At 34.4% G+C, this 20,550-nt stretch overlaps 2 protein-coding genes and 1 long non-coding RNA gene across 5 annotated transcripts; 1 reads left to right on the top strand and 2 right to left on the bottom strand.

Annotated features, from left to right (window-relative positions):
- Positions 1-85: 85 nt before the first annotated feature.
- LOC105340106 (NAD-dependent protein deacylase sirtuin-6) lies at positions 86-3,159 on the bottom strand. The gene is made up of 7 exons (XM_011445963.4): positions 3,004-3,159; positions 2,405-2,617; positions 2,003-2,110; positions 1,772-1,899; positions 1,495-1,583; positions 1,121-1,201; positions 86-973 (listed from the first exon to the last, which is right to left on the bottom strand). Exons 2-7 carry the CDS (start codon positions 2,607-2,609, stop codon positions 274-276), a joined length of 1,311 nt encoding a protein of 436 aa, XP_011444265.3. The 5' UTR covers positions 2,610-2,617; positions 3,004-3,159; the 3' UTR covers positions 86-273.
- On the top strand, positions 1,523-6,203 carry LOC117689468 (uncharacterized). 2 transcript variants are annotated; one of them, XR_004601759.2, is made up of 3 exons: positions 1,523-1,619; positions 5,592-5,785; positions 6,068-6,203. It is a non-coding gene; the product is annotated as an uncharacterized lncRNA (long non-coding RNA). The 2 variants fall into 2 exon arrangements; XR_004601760.2 differs by having other exon boundaries at positions 6,059-6,197.
- Positions 3,852-19,259, bottom strand: LOC105340105 (uncharacterized). Of its 2 annotated transcripts, XM_011445960.4 has the most exons (14): positions 19,123-19,259; positions 18,789-18,848; positions 17,372-17,464; positions 13,961-16,935; positions 13,719-13,862; positions 13,429-13,587; positions 12,638-12,727; positions 11,974-12,055; positions 11,715-11,791; positions 6,834-6,971; positions 6,401-6,538; positions 6,104-6,249; positions 5,613-5,772; positions 3,852-5,172 (listed from the first exon to the last, which is right to left on the bottom strand). In XM_011445960.4, the coding sequence occupies exons 3-14, from the start codon at positions 17,406-17,408 to the stop codon at positions 5,086-5,088; spliced, it is 4,233 nt and encodes a 1,410-aa protein (XP_011444262.3). In that variant the 5' UTR covers positions 17,409-17,464; positions 18,789-18,848; positions 19,123-19,259; the 3' UTR covers positions 3,852-5,085. The 2 variants fall into 2 exon arrangements, with proteins under 2 accessions (XP_011444262.3, XP_011444263.3); XM_011445961.4 differs by lacking the exons at positions 18,789-18,848; positions 19,123-19,259 and adding an exon at positions 18,536-18,676.
- Positions 19,260-20,550: the final 1,291 nt, after the last annotated feature.

The following is a 20,550-nucleotide window of genomic DNA, read 5'->3' as shown; positions in this document are numbered from 1 at the left end:
ATATTCTTCACAGATCAATGAAACATACAATAAAGAGATTCAGGTTTTAACAAACTTGTTACATATAAAACAAACTGATAACAAAAACAATTATATTTTTTATTCCTCAGCAAAGTGAGATACATGTACATGTATGTTTAACCACTATAGGTATAGTTACTTACAGAGCACAAAACGACAATGTACATACTGTTGCGCTATTCTTGTATATTTACACAATGTACATACAAGAATTTATTTTATCTATGAATTGAATTGTGAACAAAATAATAATCAGGTCAGCTTTGCTACTTTTACACTGTTAAGAATTTGATCAGCATTAAAAACATGCGGTAACATTTTTCTTTTAAGTGAGGGTTCTCCATTGAGATCAATATTTTGGTCCTCTGATTGTCCAATTATTTGTTCATTGATGCTTTCATTGTCCTCTTGTTCAGATTTAACAACCAAATTTTGTTCACACTGGTCTTCATTCTTGCAATGTTCTGAAGAATTTTGTTCACCTTTTTGTAAAACACCGCAAGTTTCAGAATGTACCTTGGGTCCATTTAAACTTTTGATCTTCACAGGGCACCTGTCATTTTCTTGTGATAAATTCTGATCATTTAATTTTGTTTCCTCCTCTTCCTTCTTAATCTCACGCTTAGTTTTCACACCATTAACCCCTGAATCCTGAGAGAGTTCAAAATCTTTCACAAAAACATTCAACTTCCTTTCTTTGACAGTGTGCACAGATTCCAGCAATGCACTTGGCTTTTGGAATTCTGGGATAGCTATACCAAGTTCACTGCACAATGCTGACATCACTTCATCCACAAATGCATGGATCTTCAGCGTAGCTTTACTGTCATGCTTGGTCGGCTGTAGATTCACAATGACTAACTTGCCCCCTTTTTTCCTAGCTGCTAGTGGAAGATTTCCGCTTGGAACTATTTGCAAAGATGTTCCCAGGGTAAGATTCAGGTCAGCCTCTCTGAAACAAATTAAAGAATACAAACTTAGTTCAGCGTATTTTATTAATCCTATAAACCTTACATTTACTTGGTTCTGAGAGATTTGATACGTTTGAAGTTCATGAAAATTAATCTGCAAATAAAACACAATGAGCACTGTTCAGTACTTAGCATGTTTGTCTGCTAGTTCCAGGTCTCTCTCAGGTAGTGAATCTTCCCAATCAAGTATTGTGTCCCTGAGTCGTCCTCTGCAAATATTTGTAAAAGTTCAATAAAATGCGATAAAATTCAATCAGACACCATCCATATTTTTCATTAGAGACATATGATAGGTTATACACCTCAATATGATAGGTTATACACCTCAATATGATAGGTTATACACCTCAATATGATAGGTTATACACCTCAATATGATAGGCTATACACCTCAATATGATAGGCTATACACCTCAATATGATAGGTTATACACCTCAATATGATAGGTTATACACCTCAATATGATAGGTTATACACCTCAATTTGCATTTCTAAGCTTACCTGCATTTCCTGTCTCCACTTTTAATGAATAAGCAAGGGTTTCCTGTTGGTTTCAGCCCCATGGTGGATAGAGCAGAACTGTTTATGAACTACAAACAAGTTCAGATGGAAGAAATTAAACAGATGTATGTAAACCTTATTTCATCTTTCATGTCAAGAATAATGTATATGATAAGGGGAGTAACTTGTATGTTGTTATTAATTGTCCCAAATGCTGTAAAAAAAAAAATAATGTTCAACATACAAACCAAATAAGTTATATACTTGTATTACTCACCTGAGATCCACATTTGTCACACTCCTCAACAAACATGTTACCATGGAGCTCAGATAGTCGGTTTCTAGGGAAACCAGATCGAATGTGTAGACCATCCACATTCTGTGTGATTACATACTTGACAATTCCTGAAACAAAAAAAAAAACATCAACAATGAAAATCAGCACAATCAATTTATTGAGAAATATCCATTAAAAAGAATGAACACTTTTGAAATATTAGATATTTACCTGCTCTCTCTAAGGCAACCAGTGCCATATGGGTCAGCGTTGGTCGTGCATTATCAAAGGTTACACTAACATTGGGTTTTTCACCTTTTTGTTCAAGAGTCCAGACTCCTAAAAATAAAATTTGTGTGTATAAAACAATGCCCAGGTATGCATATCAAGTATGCATGAAACACTACAAAATAAAATTATAACTGTGTAACATCATGTTTTTATCATAAAGCATTTCTTTCAGCTTCTCTTAAAATTCAGACTCCTTTGGGGATCAAATAAAGCAGTAGTTAATCTCAGTGACATTTGTTGTGACTAAAAATCTATAACATTTTCTCTTCAAGTCAGTAGAAAATTTTCTGTCTTGACGAATCTCGCTGAGATTAAGAGTAGTTACATGTACAACATTTATACCTTTTGGCCCTCTAAAGTCTGGTATGCCCGCAGATGTACTAATGCCTGCTCCTGTGTGCACCACAAGGTGTCGACTCGCCCTGACAAACTCAGCTAGCTTCTTTACTTTCTCTGCCACTAAATCTTGTGGGTCAAACTTTTCTGGTTGGCCACATTTTCCTTTGTGCTCATATGGAGATAATCCATCCGAATAATTTACTGACATTTTTCTTGCTGGTGAAAATTTAAAAAAAATAGAAAAAATACGTGACAGAAAATAATGCAATCTAATCATTCTTATACAAGATAAATTAATCTAGGGTTTCGGTGAATTTTTATTTACAAAATTTGAAGCATGCAACTGGCACTAACCACTGGCCTCTGAATTTCTATCAATAGCCGCTAAATGTAGGGGGATAAAAAAATGTGTACCCTATCTATATAACAAGCCGCTAAATGTAGGGGAATAAGGAGATGTATACCCTATCTATATATTATATTATAGATAGGGTATATATCTCTCTATTCCCCTGCATTTAGCGGCTTGTTGGCCTGCACTGGTGCACCAATGCAGGCCTCTGAATAACCAGCACTTATCGGTGAAATGAACGTGAACTTACCTGCAATCACTGTCAGACGTACTTCACATCACTCGACACATGACTCGCAACAATCTATGGGATTCATTCAAAATAAAACACGTTTAAATCAAAAGTTCTTTCAACGTAACATGATTGTTTATAGGTATAATAAGAGTTATCGTTCTTCTTTCCGAATGTATTAGAACCAAACAGAACGACGTTTAAAATTCCGGCACGTCACTTTTTAATCTGAAATTTAATTTTAATAACTTACATGTTTATGGGAACGCAGCCTTTTCTACGCAGCTACATGTACATGTACGCGTGTTTGCAACCAAAGGCAATCGAAATTAAGAGAGTACATTAAACTGATGAGATTCTGCCAAAGGTTTGCGGAAAACGGAGTAGGCCGAATCTGACTTGTGGCTAAAAGGACGAGTAAAATATTATGCTAAATTTATTGTTCAATGGTTAAAGAATAAGACTTGGAAGTTGCACAAGGCCATCCTTGTAATGTTATGATGAAATAAGTTTTTTTCTTCAGTTTTGCGTGCTTTCATATTTATTATCACAAAGCAGACTATTTAAAGTAAATTAAGCAATTATAATTTAAAATTGCATTTTACGACCACACCATAACGCATATATATATTAGTATTTGTTTGACATGTCAATTTCTTAACTTTGAACTCTATCGACTTAATGCATTTGGAAATTACATGTACAACAGTTTACCTGCATTTGACAACCATGTGTTGATGGCACTTAATCTCCCCTGATTCATTTTTGCCAACAGAGATACCCTCTCTAATTTTGACGCACCTGTATCAAACATCTCTCAATAACACTTCGAAATCAATAGAAATTTAGTAAATATAAGTCAACTCTATCGTATTTACATTTTATTGGCACTTCAACATCCCATTTCAAAATACATATACAGGTGCTTGTGGAGTCTCCTCAACCGATTTAGACCCCAGGGGTAACTGACTCTCCCTTTAACAGAAACTCCATTTAAGGCAAGTGCATAATATACTAGTACCTTATTTCAAAATTATCGTTTCATTTATTAATTTATTAAAATTTATTATTTCAGGAAATTTACGGAAAACAAACGACTTATGTAAAAACCCCACCTGCATGTGCATATACGAGTGAGGGAGTTGTATTATAGGAAAGGGGCTGGGGTTTAATTCTATCTCCAAGCACCTGTTTATACCTGTTTTATATACTGTATACATTGAAAAGATGGGTACAAAAATGTAACAACAAAGTGCAATCATTCAACGTACAGAACTGACGTTGTCATGCTAACTTTTGATAAAAACTACATGTATGTGTTTATTGAAATATAAAAACAATATTCAAATTAAGCTAATCAAAATCTACGTATACAAATGGACTCATATAAAACGGGGGAGGTTCATGGATATATTCAAAAAGTAATGACTAGCATTCACATCTATAACAACAAGATGAACACGGTTTAAATCTATGCAAATTGCACATTCCCAGCAAAGTGATACCACATTCAAACAAGTAAAAAAAAACTAGATATATTATGACAACCTTTACAAGTGAGTTAACAATATAAATATACAGCCACAGTCATAGAATAAAATTCAAAATGTTAAATAACGAGTAAATGAAAATAACAATGTGAATCAATTAATCATATTCAAATTTAGGATATGATATGTTGTTCTTGACACTAAACAATATCAATATTTTTCATGCTGAATAAGACTTAGTACATAAATGATAAATGTGCATTTTTTGCAAATTTTACCCGACCCGCTCTGATTTGGTCTAAAATCTGTGCATGCAATTAAAAATGTATGCTATAAAATTGGAAACCAAAATTAAATATTTATGCTATAAAATCGGAAACCAAATAAGTATGTAAGTTAATATAATAATTTGGGTTTCAATTCCCTAGGGAAAAATTATTATAGTACGATTTTATCAATGTTACAGACAATACATGTAATACTGAATGCCACCTAGTATGTAAATTGAAGAACGATAAAGAAATTATTATAAAATACATATGAATGAGTATTGACCAAGGTAAATTGTTCAAGTGGTTTTGTGTGTTGGATCTCTTTTCTCTTGGCGGATTTATAACATGTGCTGCAGTTGAATGGCGGAGGAGGAAGACGGTGCCAGTCTTGGACTGCCCATAATTACCGCATACTCATTCAATGTCTGAAAGATACATTTAGACAAAAATGTAATGCCCGAAAAGAATTCATTATATTATAAATGTACATTTAATTCCTTTTTAGAGGCAAATAAATCTAAAATTGTTTTAATCATACATGTACCTTAACTTCTTTATTTAAAATTAAACAACAGAACTTAAGTTACACCATGGTAACTCATTGAGTTGAAGTTGTATATTAGTGTATTAGTTTTTTTTTCTCATACACATATGTAATAAAGGAATACAAGCTGACAGTTGTTACATTTATAATAATAATATCGATTTCGAATTTGTAGAAAACCATTTCTGATACTCAATAATTTTATAGTTCTGTTATTATCCAAAATACCACCTAGAGTCCAACACAGTGACTTCTGAATCAAGCCTTTCTTCCTAAACAACAATTTTCTATTGTTTGCAGATAAAGTAATAAAAACAGCACCTTATAAATGAGGGCGTATTGCTCCTTGTTTTGGACCACCCCCGCGCGCTCTTTACGCATGCTGCTCACACAGCTCAAGATGTCCACCACTCTCTTGGACTCGTAGGACCGCATGCAGATGTCAATGGCTATCAGGGTACCAGTTCTACCGGTGCCCGAGCTGAAACATACAGGTATTTTTTTTTTTTATCTATCATTGATTTTCATCATTTAGATATTAAAATTAGTGTCTTTGAGTTAAATGGAAATTGAAGTAAATAGTATAGAAACAGCTATATATCTGTTTCCTATTACATGTTATCATCATTTTTCTTCTAAGCTCATAAAAAATCAGTACTTTTGTCCTACAATTTGATAATCATTATCATAATTGAAAGAAATTTAATTTACACGGTAGTATGAGATATCGAGAATCAATATTTATACCATAGAATAAGTTGTAGTAGTGTTTTTAGTGACTTTACCAGTCCCAGAAAACCACAGTTCTCTACCTGCAGTGAACGATAACCGGCGCCCCACTGTCCTCATAATGGACCCGAGTGTCCAGGATGAGCTTGATCACGGATATCGGCTCCGGAATGGAATCCACAGACCAGCTGGTGAACCAAAAATGTCGGACCTCACGCACCAAGTTGTGCTACAAAACACAATTTTTGCTTTGTACTATAATTGATAAGTTATTTTGCAAGAATATTTACAAAACTTGCGATTTAAGTAGAGGAATTGTCTCAGTAAAGGTAGGCTTAATAAAATTAAATACTAGTATTTTCTAGATATTGAGTTCTTACTTCTATGTCTTTGACCTCCAGCAGTGACATTATGTACTCCTGTCTAACTTCTTTCTTCTTCAGAACCAGGACTATGTCACCATAGCGCACTCGACCATTGACGCCCTCAGTGTCTGGGACATAAGACGGGTCACGTGGCTGGAGAGAGATAAACATACATGTATGTACTGTTAATTTTACCGTCAACTGTTATACCTGTATATGGGTAGAAGGATGTTGAGTAACATTTTCTTTCTGATTTTTTATTTGGAAGACTTGAAAAACCACAGAATAATTGATTGCATAATAACATTAAGTCCTCTAGACACAACATGATGGTACGGTATTATAGCGTTACATTTGTATCATGTTTTATGGAATATATGCGTATTCTCTTATTTACACAATACAAACGTTGTAACATTAACACACTGGGTCTGGTGATTGGTCGTACCTGAGATGCTTCATTGACCGCCATCAGCATGATGATGACACGTGACTGCTGTTCCCAAACCATCCTCCAGAAGTCACCAATGGTGTTGGACAGAGGGGCCTGGGTGGCGATGTACGCATGGACGTCCCCGTTGTATCCCTACAACCGACCATATAACGTCTACAATGTCTGCACATGTTGGACATGTTTTGCCAGTATAACTTTTTTTTACTTTACCGTAATAAGTGTCTAGAGTACCAGTGTTTGAGACATGACAACACATTCTAACGTTTCCCATTATGTCATCATGAACCTGACCGTCCAATACATGTACAAAATTTCATAATAAGTCTTGTTAGGGTCTTCCGTTTCCAACGGAAGACCCTATTGTTTTTGTTAGGTTTCTTTTTCTCTATTTTTCACTATTATTATTCTTTTTTTTCTTAACATTTTTCTTAAAACTCTAATATCTCAAATATGCTACAATGGATTTTTATGAAAATTTCACGATTAATACAAAATATCAAGGTCTTTTATCATGTACATTTTTTTTGATGACATCACTTCCGGTCGTCCGTTATAGTCGTTTTTCTTTTTGTAAAAAGTGATCTTGTCCTCCCTTTTTCGCAAAAACGATCAAAGATAGAAAATTAAAAGTTTCAGGAATGATAGATTTTTGAATTTCTAGGGCCGATCAGGTAAAACTACGATCGTCCGTCACTTCCGGTCCGCTCAAACAGAATTTTTGGAAAATTGTGTTTTAAATTTTTTTAAATCAAATAATCTACAATTTTTTTCCATCAGAATATGTTTTAAACTTATCAAATTTTAATATGAGCAGGTCGTCCGTCACTTCCGGTCGTCACCGGAAGTGATTCTAATATTTCGATTTTTGGAATTTTAAAGCATATGCGTTTTGTTGACATTTTTGTACTGAATACAAAACTAAAAACCGTTTTAAAATCGGACAATGCATTGCGGAGATATTGACGTTTAAAAATGACGTTTTCCGGAAATCTGCATTTCGCAGTGTAGGTTGAAAAATTAGTTTAAAAGGAAGTTAAAGGGTACCTGCAGTGCCGGTCAATTTTTGATATAATGGAGATCTATGTGTAAAAACATCATCCTGAAAATTCTACAGCGATCGCGTAAGTAGTTTTCGAGATATTTGGGGAAAACCCGATTTCACACCTGAACGAGTTTTGAATCAAGCCGATTTGGCGCGAGATGAACTGTGACGTCACAGGTTCAACGCCGCTGTATGAGAAACAGGAATATCGTGTGAAAACTGTTCGTTTTCTTGCATTGTTTTATCGATATATGAACATTTTTTTCTGTTGTTTTATTTCCTTATCAACCCTGGATGACTAATTATACTGTTGTTTGAGTTTAACTTGTATTTTATCGAACAAAAATGCCGAATTCGGATAATTGTTTGCTTCATGAATTTCGTCAAATGTGTAACACATTTTACATATAAATGCACACCATATGAAGCAAAATGACAATTAATCAAAGCATTATTGTTATAAGAAACATATTTTGTTAATATTGCCATTCTTTCGAATGATTTCTCAGTGACATTATTAACTGATTAATTGATATTACATAATGATATTTCGTAAAAGGTAACTCGGGGTCTATTCCTCGTATAAGGCATAAAATTACAAATGGTGTCGCCCGATTATTCAATAATATTTTAAATATCGGACCAATAAAAATCAAAATAGTATGCATTCTTTAACAAACATACACGGGATTATATTAACGGATCAAGGCGAAAGTCCAAGATTGCGGCATGATTAAGTCTGTCTCGTATTCTTTTAAAAATACGATAATGGAATTTAATTTTACATTTATTTACATCCTTTGTCAAAATGTTACAGTTTATTCAGATAATTTCATAATGATTCGTTGTCAGTATTACAATTTAAGCTATACGGAGTTACATGTATTTAAAGCGTTTAATTGCTGACCATAGCGCTCGAAAGAAAGTTGCACTTTATAAAATAAGAAATTATAAAGACCACCGTAATTACTTCCGAAATAATTACTTGATCACATGAAAAGGTTTCAATTGCTGAATTGTAACTTTGGTCATTATTTAAGTGATTAGATAAGTAACAATAAAGGCATTTACTTCGAACATTAGTTTTACTATTTAATAGTATCATGCATGATTCTTTAATCACTGATTGACGGACTATATACATGTTTTAGCTGACGAATGCTTGATTTTACACAGTCTAATTTATTTTTCTGTTTTATCTTTTAACAATTGAGTAGCTTATTATACACAAATCTATTTACCATTCTAGAGGTGTGAAACTCTCTTTGTTCACCAGACTCGTGTACCTTGTGTATACATACCACAGATACACTGTGTCTGGAGCAGTGGCTTCGTTAGTTTACCTGTTTACCTGTGTCATTGTCTCTGATCACTCGTGTGTGAAAGATATTATGTAATCAAAAACTGAATAATGAACATAAATCAGCCCATTTAAGCGTTTCAAGATATCGTATTCATTGGTAAAAATGCAACGAGAATAACAAATTTTAAAATCCTTTAAAAAGAAATCTGATTTTAATAAAATAATAACTGATACAAATTTCTAAATCTACAATACTTAAAATAACAAGATACGTCAAAACATTAGACCTTTATCGATCATTTTGGCTGAAAAATCGAATTTAATTTGTATAGCTTTGTAAGGAAATTTCCCTCCCGTTGACCTCGTGACGTCACTTCCGCTGAAGCCTCGTTATCGCCTAATTCTGTTTTCTCTTGATTAAATTTCCATTTCATTCATTTTCATTTTATTTATTCTCATATTGTATAAATCAACATAGAGAAAATATACAATACATACAATATTAAACAAAAAGCAAGAGTGTATACTGTACACATCAACCTGGAGAGTTGACTCTCTTATTAATGATATTGATGAATTTACATAAGTTATTAATAACAGCTAATTTTTTACATGAAAATAATTCAAAAAATTTGAAAGCATTTGGTCGTCTAAAATACATTGATGGTAAATAAGCTTTTCTATATTCTTTCAATTCTGGACATATCATGATATAGTGATATTCGTCGCCAATGTTATTTTTACATAAAATACAAAATCGTTGATTTCTAGGTACATTGTTCCATCTGCCTGTCTCAATTGGCAGTTTATGGTTGCTTGTTCTAAATCTAACTAATGTAGTAATGTTATTCATGTAAGCACCAGAGTTTATGTAATTTCTAGGTACAAAAGTGTTATTGGTAAACAAGTTATAGATCAATCCTTTACTAGATGCGTTACAATCAGAGACCCATTTTTGTTGAAATTGGTCAATCAAAGTTTGCTTAGCAACATTTAAAATCCATTTTTCATTTTCTACATTATGCGTCAACCAGACATAGCTTAGACCACATTCATGTAAAATATTCTGTATACATTCAACCCATTTGAAATTATAATTGTTGATTTGTGTTAGGCTATGTAAAAAACTATACAATATATGTGACAATTTTGATTCTTTACCTTTCAACAATCTTATCCAAAAATTCAACATTCTAATTTTTGCTTTCACACACAATGGATATCTAGCAAGTTCACCGTAGATCATAAAATTTGGTGTGGACGTCTTAAGACTAAGTATAAGTTTACAAAATTTAAGATGCAATTTTTCAATGATACATAAATTTTCAAAACCCCACAATTCAGAACCATATAGTAAAATTGGAACAACCATTTTGTCGAACATATCAAGTTGACAATCAATCGATAGATTTAATTCTCTTGACTTTTTAATTATTGCGTACATAGCTCTGGTAGCTCTAGTCACTACATATTTCCTAGTGCTGTAGAAAGAGCCTGTTCTTGAAAAGATAACTCCTAAATATTTAAATTCCTTGACGATTTCTATTTCGTTACCATTGTATAAAAATGATACATTTGAGGTTTGTCCCAAAGCAGGTAAAAATAGCCACTTTGAAGAGGCGTAACTCCGTTATTTTTGCACCGATTTCGATGCGGTTTTTTGCATTAAATTTTGGTAAATAAACTCTTTAACATATGTTTCACATCGGCTGGGCTGCAGGTACCCTTTAATATGATAGTAAATCGTACCAAATGTCAACAGTTTAATTGAACCCTATCAATTCAAAATCAAACGAAAGACCCACTTGTTGCTCGCAACAAGGTGCTTTCAGGTAATTCAGTCATTCTCGAGAAATTAAGCGTCAAAATTCTGCAGCGAGAGTCTGAGTAGGTCAGTCGATAGAGTCGTGGACATGGCCCAGGTGACCCGGGTTCAAACCACGATTGTCGCAATTTTATTTATTTTTTTACTTTTTTTCGCTTAGATCTACGATTTTATATTTGAAGTGATAAGTTTAATCTAATCTATTCCAAAATCGGACGGAAGACCCATTCGTTGCTCGCAACGACATTGTGTCTAGTTCTTATTATTTTTTTGAATATACTAGTTTATGATTGTCATTGACATTTGTACAAATTGAAATACTGTACGTAAAAAATTGATTACTGTGGTTTCATTAATTTTCGTGGGTATCAATTTTCGTGGATTTTCTGAGAACCACGGTTTCAATGATACGTAATTTCGTGGCCAATGATCCTATCAATACAAAATGTTCGTTAGAATTGAACTTCATTGAACATTTAATTTCGTGGATCAACTTAACAACGAAATCCACGAAAATTGGTTTTCAACGAATATTAATGAAACCACAGTAGTTGAAGCCTTTATTTGAAACCCTTATATTTAAGCTCAGACAGTTCAATGCTTGCCTCTTGTGCAGAAAGCACAAAAATAATGTCAAATGAAAAAGCAATTTGAAATGTATTTCTTACTTTTTTGAACATGATACAGCACAGGATTTAAATTTACCGTTATAAAGTTGGCATTGATGTAGTCGGAATGTTCTTCATGAGGTAGTTTCTTCAGCTTGACACGGGAATGTGATACTGTAAGCAAAAAAAAAAACCACGAACGGTGTATCTCATACGTACTGATACGAGAGTGCTTATAATAATTGATTCGTAAAAAAAATTGGTGAAAAGTCTTTCATTTTTTATCGGCATAAATTGCTGTCAATACAAAGATTCCCACGTTTGAATCTAGTAGTGGTTCGATTACCGCCACTTACTTGGAATGACGTTGGCGAATCTGTTTTTGTCCTCTGCTCCAATGGGTACACATGAAAGATTCGGTGTTTCGTGTGGAAGTTTCTAAAGAGCGAAAAAAATACAGTAGTATCATTTATATTGATTGATATACATTCAGTGGTCTACCAGAAAATCCAAATTATGATATCATGCCCAATACTTAATTCTAGATTTCTGGACAAATGTCTGTTGTATGCGTTGAATTTATTTGGTGTTTTTATACTTTTTAATGATTTTAAACATGTAAATCTACGTCTTTTTTTTTTTTTTACGTTTTTGTTAGTTTAAAACAAGGAATACAAAAAAGGTTTCAAGATAGTTTCATAATAACTGAACAATTTCGTACCAAAACTCGAATATGATTCATGAAAGAATTGACTAATTAAGCCAAAAAAAAAACCCCAACAAACAATCAAACAAATTAACTGGTCCCCCGGTAAAATTACCCCAAATGCCCTATACATTTCAATCAGATGAAGTTCTACAATGCATAAAGCATACACTGCAGTAACAACAGCTTTTCCTCACAAATCCACACTGTATCTATCCCGTATATACAAAATATTACAACCAGTAAAACAGAGAGAAGTATTGCATGTAAATTGAAGTCAATTTCCTCCATAATTATTAGTTACTCAGTTTTACCTCATATTCTTTATATATTTCAACCATATCCCGTGTCATGTTGGACAGACTGTTGAATCCGAGAGGATTGGTCGGAGAGGAAGATATGTTCTGTGGATAGTTGTAACATGTAAGATCGTATTCATTCATCTTATTGTTTCTCACAATATCTTTCTTTGAATTTATAAAATTCATGCCATTTCAGTTTATTTTTGTATGTCTACTAGTACTTGAAGCCAAAGATTAAGATTGCCGGACGGTCGTCATGGTCATTTTTAGAATGACATATTGATCTCATTAAGATGTTCAAAGTTTAAATAGAACCGTTTCAACAAGAGCTTTGACTTTATGCAGTACGTGATAAACTCCGTTTTGATAAAGGCGGGGTCTACACATTGTTTACTGTCCAGCCATTGGCTTATAGATATGCATACATTAAACTTGATGACACTCGTCCGACTTCATCCAGGGAGTTATATTTCGCTGAAACAGCATCAGTTTCACACAGCAGAGCAGCGGCTCTGACAGTCTATGAATATTAATGAGGTTCTCTTACCGAATTAGAAGAAAGGAGGTCAATGTTTGACAGCTTGTTTTGATGAGCAAACTAGATAGTAACATCCCACCGAAAGTCCAAACTCTTGTTTAAACGGTTCTATTTCGATATTCCTTTAGTAATAAAAGGAAGGTTTTTGGCAAAAAAAAAATTATAATCTGTAAGATTTTAAGGCATACAAGTATATTTTTGTTAACCACCTAACTTTAATTAAATAGCTTGGAATCCTAAATATTTGCTTTTAAATCACAACTACCTCCTCACTACGGTCCAAACCAGGGTTCCAGAAGCCGCTGTGTGGTCTTGATTTAGGAACAGCATTCAGAGCGATAGAATCCAAGCTTCTAAGTGAAAAGCGGTTGGGGCCAGGCAAAATGTTTCTGGACCCCTTCTCATGCCGCTTATGCATCAAGATCTGCAAATAAGAAATGTTTTGGTGTTAGTATTGAAAATGAGTTTCAAACTTAAATATACGGGGAACTGCGAAACGTTAAATTTAGGTGAAAACTTAGGTCCAGTGAAGCTTGGGAAGCGGCATTAACGAACCTGAATAACAATCAGACAAATACAACAAACGCCTCCGATTATAACGATGATGACAGCTATTGTCATACCAGAGCTCAGCCCTGTCTCTTGGTAGTCTTTCTGGTTATTATTTACATATGAAGTGATGAGATGGACATTCACAAGCTGCCGAAAAGATAAAGAAATCAAATTTAAGGATAATCTTCGTAAGAAACTAATCCATGATAAGTGTAGGAAAGCACGAGTATTCAATTCGAAATCACCTTTTGGCCATAACGTGATTGAGAAGTTAAAAAGCCTCTTCTAAGGACATGGGAGGAATCTACCGTCAGTTGTATGTCGATCTGGCCTTTTTTATCAGTCATGTATATATCAACCGTCACAATTGTCGACTTTGTATCATTAATATATTTGGGATCAAAAACTCTTTCATCGTAACACAGCTGGTTGATGAACTTTATCTGAGTCTCATTAAAGGTCTTATCCGTCTTTCTCTTTACAATATCAGTTAAAACTTTTGTTAATGTTGATTTTCCTGAGCAGTACTCGTTTAGCGTCATTTGAAACTGCATGCTGATATACGCCGGAGGGACTATTGCTGGGGAAGTGGCGACATCCTCGGGCTTCTCCGTCGGTTTGTGTGGTAATTCTGTCGGTTTCTTCGTCGTTGGTGCGTTTGTCCTTTGTTTCTTAGTTGTAGATCGGGACGTTGAATTTGGCCACCTTGAGGTTGCATTGTGGACTGACAAAGAGGGAATGATTGACGATGAAGTAGTGGTTCTTACGAGAGAGGGAGTGAGGCGCGAAGTTGCAGTGCTTGTGTTTTGTTGAGTTCGTGTTGTTGTGTAATTATGTTTATTAGAAGTGTCAAAGGTAGTCGTTGGATAATTGGATGTTGTAGTTGAAATTGAAGTCACTGTACTATTATCTTTCGATGCAGGATAAGTTTGCTCAAAGGTTACATTCGTTCTTTTGATCGGCTTTGATGTTGATGGATGTTGTTGTGTCGAAGGGTGTGTCAACAATTGTGACGTTGTATTGAATGTCAAGGTTGGGTTATAACTTGTATTGATGCCCGTTGCTCTTGTCGGGGGAGTATCTGGCCTAGATAACGTAGTTGTGGTCATGTTGTTGGAGGGAAGACGGCTACTAGCTAACGGATGTTTAGTTTTTGGTGGTCTAGTTGTCAACTGAATACTTGGTTCAGTAGTATTGTGTATTTCGATTTGTGGAAAAGTACTTTGTATTGTTGAATAAGAACTTCGTTGCACCATCTCAGCAGAAGTGGTAGAAGTAGAAGTAGAAGTAGTTGTAGCAGTGGTAGTAGTGGTGGTGGTGGAAGTAGTAATTTGTACAGGCCCAGGTCTGTCTTTTGTAGTTACTGTACTTGGGATTAAGGTCGTTGAATTTCTCCCGATTGTTGTTGATTCTGTGGCTAATACATGACTTCCCTTGTCTGTTTTGCCAGCAATTTTTTCAGTCACTTCGGCATAAGGTGCAGAACTTCTCTTGCCGTTAAGGTTAATTGACGTCGTATCTGGTAAGACTGTAGTCGAAGGAATCTCCATCGGTTCTGTAGGAATACGTAAAGTTACATGTGGAACATTTTCATCTGGAAATGTTGTTCTCCGACCGTCTCCCGATCCAGCTTCTGTCACGACAACAGCACGTGTACTTGTTAGTATGATTGGTTCAGTTGGTTCAGGATTAATTTGTTCTGTAGGATATCTGATAGGGACTTCTGGTACTCTTTCGCTTGGAGGAAATTGAGTTGGAGTTTCTCTAGCTTCTTCGTTGGATGGAGTGGTACTGGTGTAAGGAATTCCACTGCTTGAGAATGAATTCACTGAAAAAATCTTCTCTGTAGGAAGCTGTTCCTGTGGATGTGTTGAAAATGATGTTCGTTCGATAATAATTTGTTCAGTTGGTAATCTTGGGGTAAACTGTGTTGTTGGTTTCATCGAAGAAACGGTTGTTGATGCAACTTCTTCTGGAAGACCGCGAGTCGTTGATTTTTCTGTAATGTATCCTTCACTGGTCGAGCTCGGAAGAAATGTAACCGGTTCAGTAGAAGAGATCTGAGGAAAAGTATTATGTTCTGTCGCTATTTCTGGTTGATCGGGGTCTTTAATCGGCAGTGTCATCTCTGGGATGCCATCTTTAGTCCGATATTTGTTTTCCTTTGTGGGCAGTGGCTCTCTTGTTGTTGAATTGATTGAGTGTAAATTCTCTTCTCCCCTATTGTTGGGTTGAGGTATCTCCGTTGCTTGGTTTTCTGGCGATGGGAATCGAATGGTAACTAAAGGTACACTTTCTGTCGGCAAAGATGTTCCATCTTGTTTGTTTGCAATGGAAGTCTCATTGGCTTGCCTGTTTTCGGTAACATTACCTTCTGTGTCAGCTCCCGGCTCAATTATGTTAACAGAATCAGGATGTGTATCTGGTAGCAACAGGTTGGAATTCAGTGTTTCGGGGCTTAGAGTTGTTGTAAGTGTATTGACCGTTATCGTCGTTTCATTCTCCATTACTCTGGTCTCATGTTCTCTATTTCCTTGAAGATTTGTATCATTTTCGTGGATGATTTCAGACTGAGATATCTCGCCACTTTCAGAGCTTACAGAAGATTGAGTTGGAAGCGATCCATTTTGTGTTTCGGGGAAAAGAGCAGGCAAAACTGTCCGTTTAACGACGGAAAGATGTTCCTCCTGGTTTCCACTGGGCCCGAAGTTCACATTGGATGATTGGTCTCGATGGCTAGCTTGCCCATCATGGCTGAACCTGTCTGCTTGTAAACCCGACTCGCTGTTGTTCCGATGGATTGAAATAACGTTAAGATGATCTACGATATGATCATTTCTTGATGAATCTGCTGTAACATTACGTTCCAAAGAAGATGCCTGCGCTGCTTGGTCTGGATTCTGTTCACTCGATATTTCACTGTGTTCACTTGTTTTATTTCTTTGGAGATTCCCTTCACTTCTTTCTTGTATTGATGAACTTCTATTCAAAAATATTTCTCCGTTCCGAAATCTTGGCAATCCAAGTCCATGTTGAACATTAGTGTTGCCTTCTCCGTATTGTGTGTTGTTTGGGGCATTGTTGTTCAAAGGCGGTGCGGCATCTTCGTTTTCTTGGCGTTGTATTTGATGATGCTCCAATTCCCCTGATCCTTGTGCGTTAGGCTGGTTCCTATCAGGCAGAGGATTACTTACGCATCCGTTGAAAGCCAGTACACAACCTGATATCAAATAAAAATGTATCCTCATGAAGTTTTATAATTTTCAATTGGTAAATATCTATTTTATAAACTATTAGGTTTCTAAAATCTATCAAATAAAAATCCCAATAAATCATTAAATTTTATTTAAAATTTGCATGCACATTATTCTCAAGAATTAATTCATTTTGTTTTTAACATTTGTCAATAATGTAAAATCATGATGACATGTATATCAGTTCTACACATGAAGATACAATTGAGTTCCGAATGAAATGTTCATCCATATGATTATATTTGTAAAACTTTCAAGATAAATTGATTCTAATATTCACATAAACTTCTTCCATTATTCATGAAACTTAATCTGAATAAGTCACCAAGACATATATGTGTATGTGCATCGCAGAAAACTAATTATCTGTACTAAGTACTTTGTGGGTGTGACGGTACGTACACACGAGAACGAGGCAGGTCTTTACAATGGACGTCATTGGACGATCTCAGTCTACAAGACTCCAACGATCCACTTATACTCCCTTAGCAGCATCTGAAATTTAATCAAGTGTTTTCATGTCGAGAGCAGTGCAGCTTTTGATATCATATTGCATGTACCTATATACCAATTAATACTCAAATCTATGGCCAGTATCTAAATAAACATTGAAATCTGATAACGTTCTGACCGACATAATATCACAATGTTTGTACAGTTACATATCTTACTGTACTTGTAATTTCATTTTTTAAAAAGATTATTCTATTCAATCTTTTTAAGGGTCGTTCACATTTTAAGCAAATATAATATCATCGCTTTATATAAAACCATTTTAACAAGACCTTGGACTTTCAGTAGGGCTTAGCTATCTATTCAAGTTAAAAATGATGCGGTTTCAAGTGAAATGTGCAACGATTTCATAGTCTTAGCTCAAGAGCCAGACAAATCTTGTTGATTTCAAAGAACCATGGCTAAGTGGCCTACAATGAAATATACAGACCTACGTCACATTGCTGTCTGACACAACTTCCCAAAGTCCAAGCTCTTGTTAAAATGGTTCTATATCTTGTGGTTTCATGAAATCAACATTATTTTCAAATTGTACAAAAACGTACACGTTATGCAGCTTGTTTATTCATTTATATTCTTATACGAAAACATTAATGTAATTTTAATAATATATTTTTAAATCAAAGGGTAAATGGACAGCAGATGTAATAAGTAAACATTTAGAGACTTGAATATATACTTGTGTATGCATGTATTATGTTATATTTAGTAATTAGGAAAATACAGTGGAGGATCTTCCTGTATCAATGTGTCATGCACGTTATTATGTAAAACGGAGAAAATGCATATCTAATTCATTCTATTCTTGTCTTTCTATCTTTCGGATTGTAATCAATTAGAATACACTGGATTTTAGATGAAAAAAAATAAATAGAATCAAAACATGACAACACGTCAATTACGCCATAAACTCGTTTCGCAGTACAAATTGTTACATGTATCATCAACTCAATCCTTTATAATACTTTTGTATTACTTATAAGTATTTCTTAAGTAAAAATAATCGAAAAAAGTTGTTTAAGCATTAAAAAGGTTGTCAAAACAAATATTTACCTTCTTTGTTGTGTTTCATAGAGGGTTGATGTGTCTGTAAGCTTATCAGCATAAACGTTTATCATGTGATACGGGGAAATTGTTTAATGCAGGTCAACTCCGCACCGTTGATAATATTTATTAGGTGTATCGTAATGAGGCGCTATCACCTCTATAGTAGATTTGCTCGGTGTAGGTATTTCGAGTATCAATAAACTATCCTATATGTGGTGACATTAGTCCACGTTCATTGGCACACATCGTATGTACTCACCCTGATTTGAAGTCAGCTGATGGCAAATTGTGTCAAGTCCATTATCCCAATATCTTCCCTCTATGAAAAATGATATGAAATGTCTACTTTCATGTATTGTGTAAAAAATGAATAAAAAATGAAAACAGAAAGTAGAAAAAGACGTTGATAAGAAGTTATTCAATTGATTTACTTCGAAATGATATTTAGAACCATGCAAACGTTCTTGACCATGTATCGTACTATTTCCAAATCATAACAATTATGTACATATGGATAAAAATATCACGAAAATCAATAATTGTCACTAATCCAATATATATATAAAATGAAATTATAAACTTTAATACATTACCGGTCTATATCTGCTGAATTTGAATATATTAAAACAGTCGTAAAACGTCCAATAGGGGTGAGATATACACAACTCACCAACAGATGCTACATGTACTGTTGCACATGTACCATTATTATTTTCATTTAATTGGAGACTAAGTGGGATAGGTATGTGAAGAAGAAGTGTTTGTGTAAGACAGGATAATTAGAGCGACACACTGAAGGACTTGTTTCCGGAATCACTTGCTGCTGGGCGGAAGATCAGAGCTTAAAGCTTGAAAAATCAAATACAAAAACATAGCATCAGAGAGAGAGAGAGAGAGAGAGAGAGAGAGAGAGAGAGAGAGAGAGAGAGAGAGAGAGAGAGAGAGAGAGAGAGAGAGAGAGAGAGAGAGAGAGAGATTCTTTATTACCGCGAATTTAATTTCATTCTTTATATTCACTAGTAGCTAGATATTCGAAATACTTCAATTGTAAATTCTCATATATTACCTACGAATATGATTGACAAAATTAAGTTTATTGTATTGAGTTACATAAAATGATTTTCATTAAGTCCTAAGCAACGGTTTGGCCTCAGCATTAGTGATCTTTGAATGGGTGCTAACGGTATGGTGAACATGATTCCTAATTATACAAGAAGATTTTAGACATTTCATTTTAATTGATATTTTCTGTCATTAAGGAGGCTGGATGGTCAACAAATTACACGTCAGACCTACTTTAAAGTTTTAAAAATGATTTGTTAAGTTACAAAATTTGAATTAAGTGTATAAGTCAATAAATTTCATTTTTAAATTCGAGGATTTTCCGATATCTTTATTAAGAAGTCTTCTTCTAGAGGAGATCAGTTCTGTCTAAAAATGGCCTCGACCGTTCAGCCCTCTTAAAGAGGTTCGCTCCTCAGGGTTGGGTAGCCATTTTGGGTCACCTCTAGTTTGAAAATTCTGTATCATATGTTTGTTCTATTTTACATATGTATTTAACAATGCCAAATAAACCATATGGAATAAAATTCTTTAAAAAAAACAACATTTTTACAGAGTTTAGTAAAGGACTATATTTTGTGGCGAAAGGTTTTCAAGAAGGAAATGAACAATTTTCATAACTCAATAGTTTTAGGGTATCATGACTTTAGCTTCCTCATTTTTCCAGCAGACCAAGCTTCCAAAGAGTTTGTGTATTACAATATATTCATTATAATGTTCCGAAAAACATATCTGAACACTATTTTGATATTTCTTTTGATAAAATTTTGCATATTCAGCTTATTTTTCATAGAAGTCAAGAAAAAACTTACTCAAGTTTTTGCTTAAAATTAGCTTATTTCATGCCATATCTCAAATTTTTGAGATGTGACCCCTATTTTTTTTTACTTTTGCATGAGACATTGAATGTATGTCTATTTGTATGCAAAGTTTTGGAATGATGACATTTCTATTACATT

This window comes from Magallana gigas, chromosome 6 (assembly GCF_963853765.1).
Source record: "Magallana gigas chromosome 6, xbMagGiga1.1, whole genome shotgun sequence".
Taxonomy (NCBI): domain Eukaryota; kingdom Metazoa; phylum Mollusca; class Bivalvia; order Ostreida; family Ostreidae; genus Magallana; species Magallana gigas.
The sequence above is the reverse complement of the archived record's forward strand: the minus strand, read 5'-3'. Positions and strand labels throughout refer to the sequence as shown.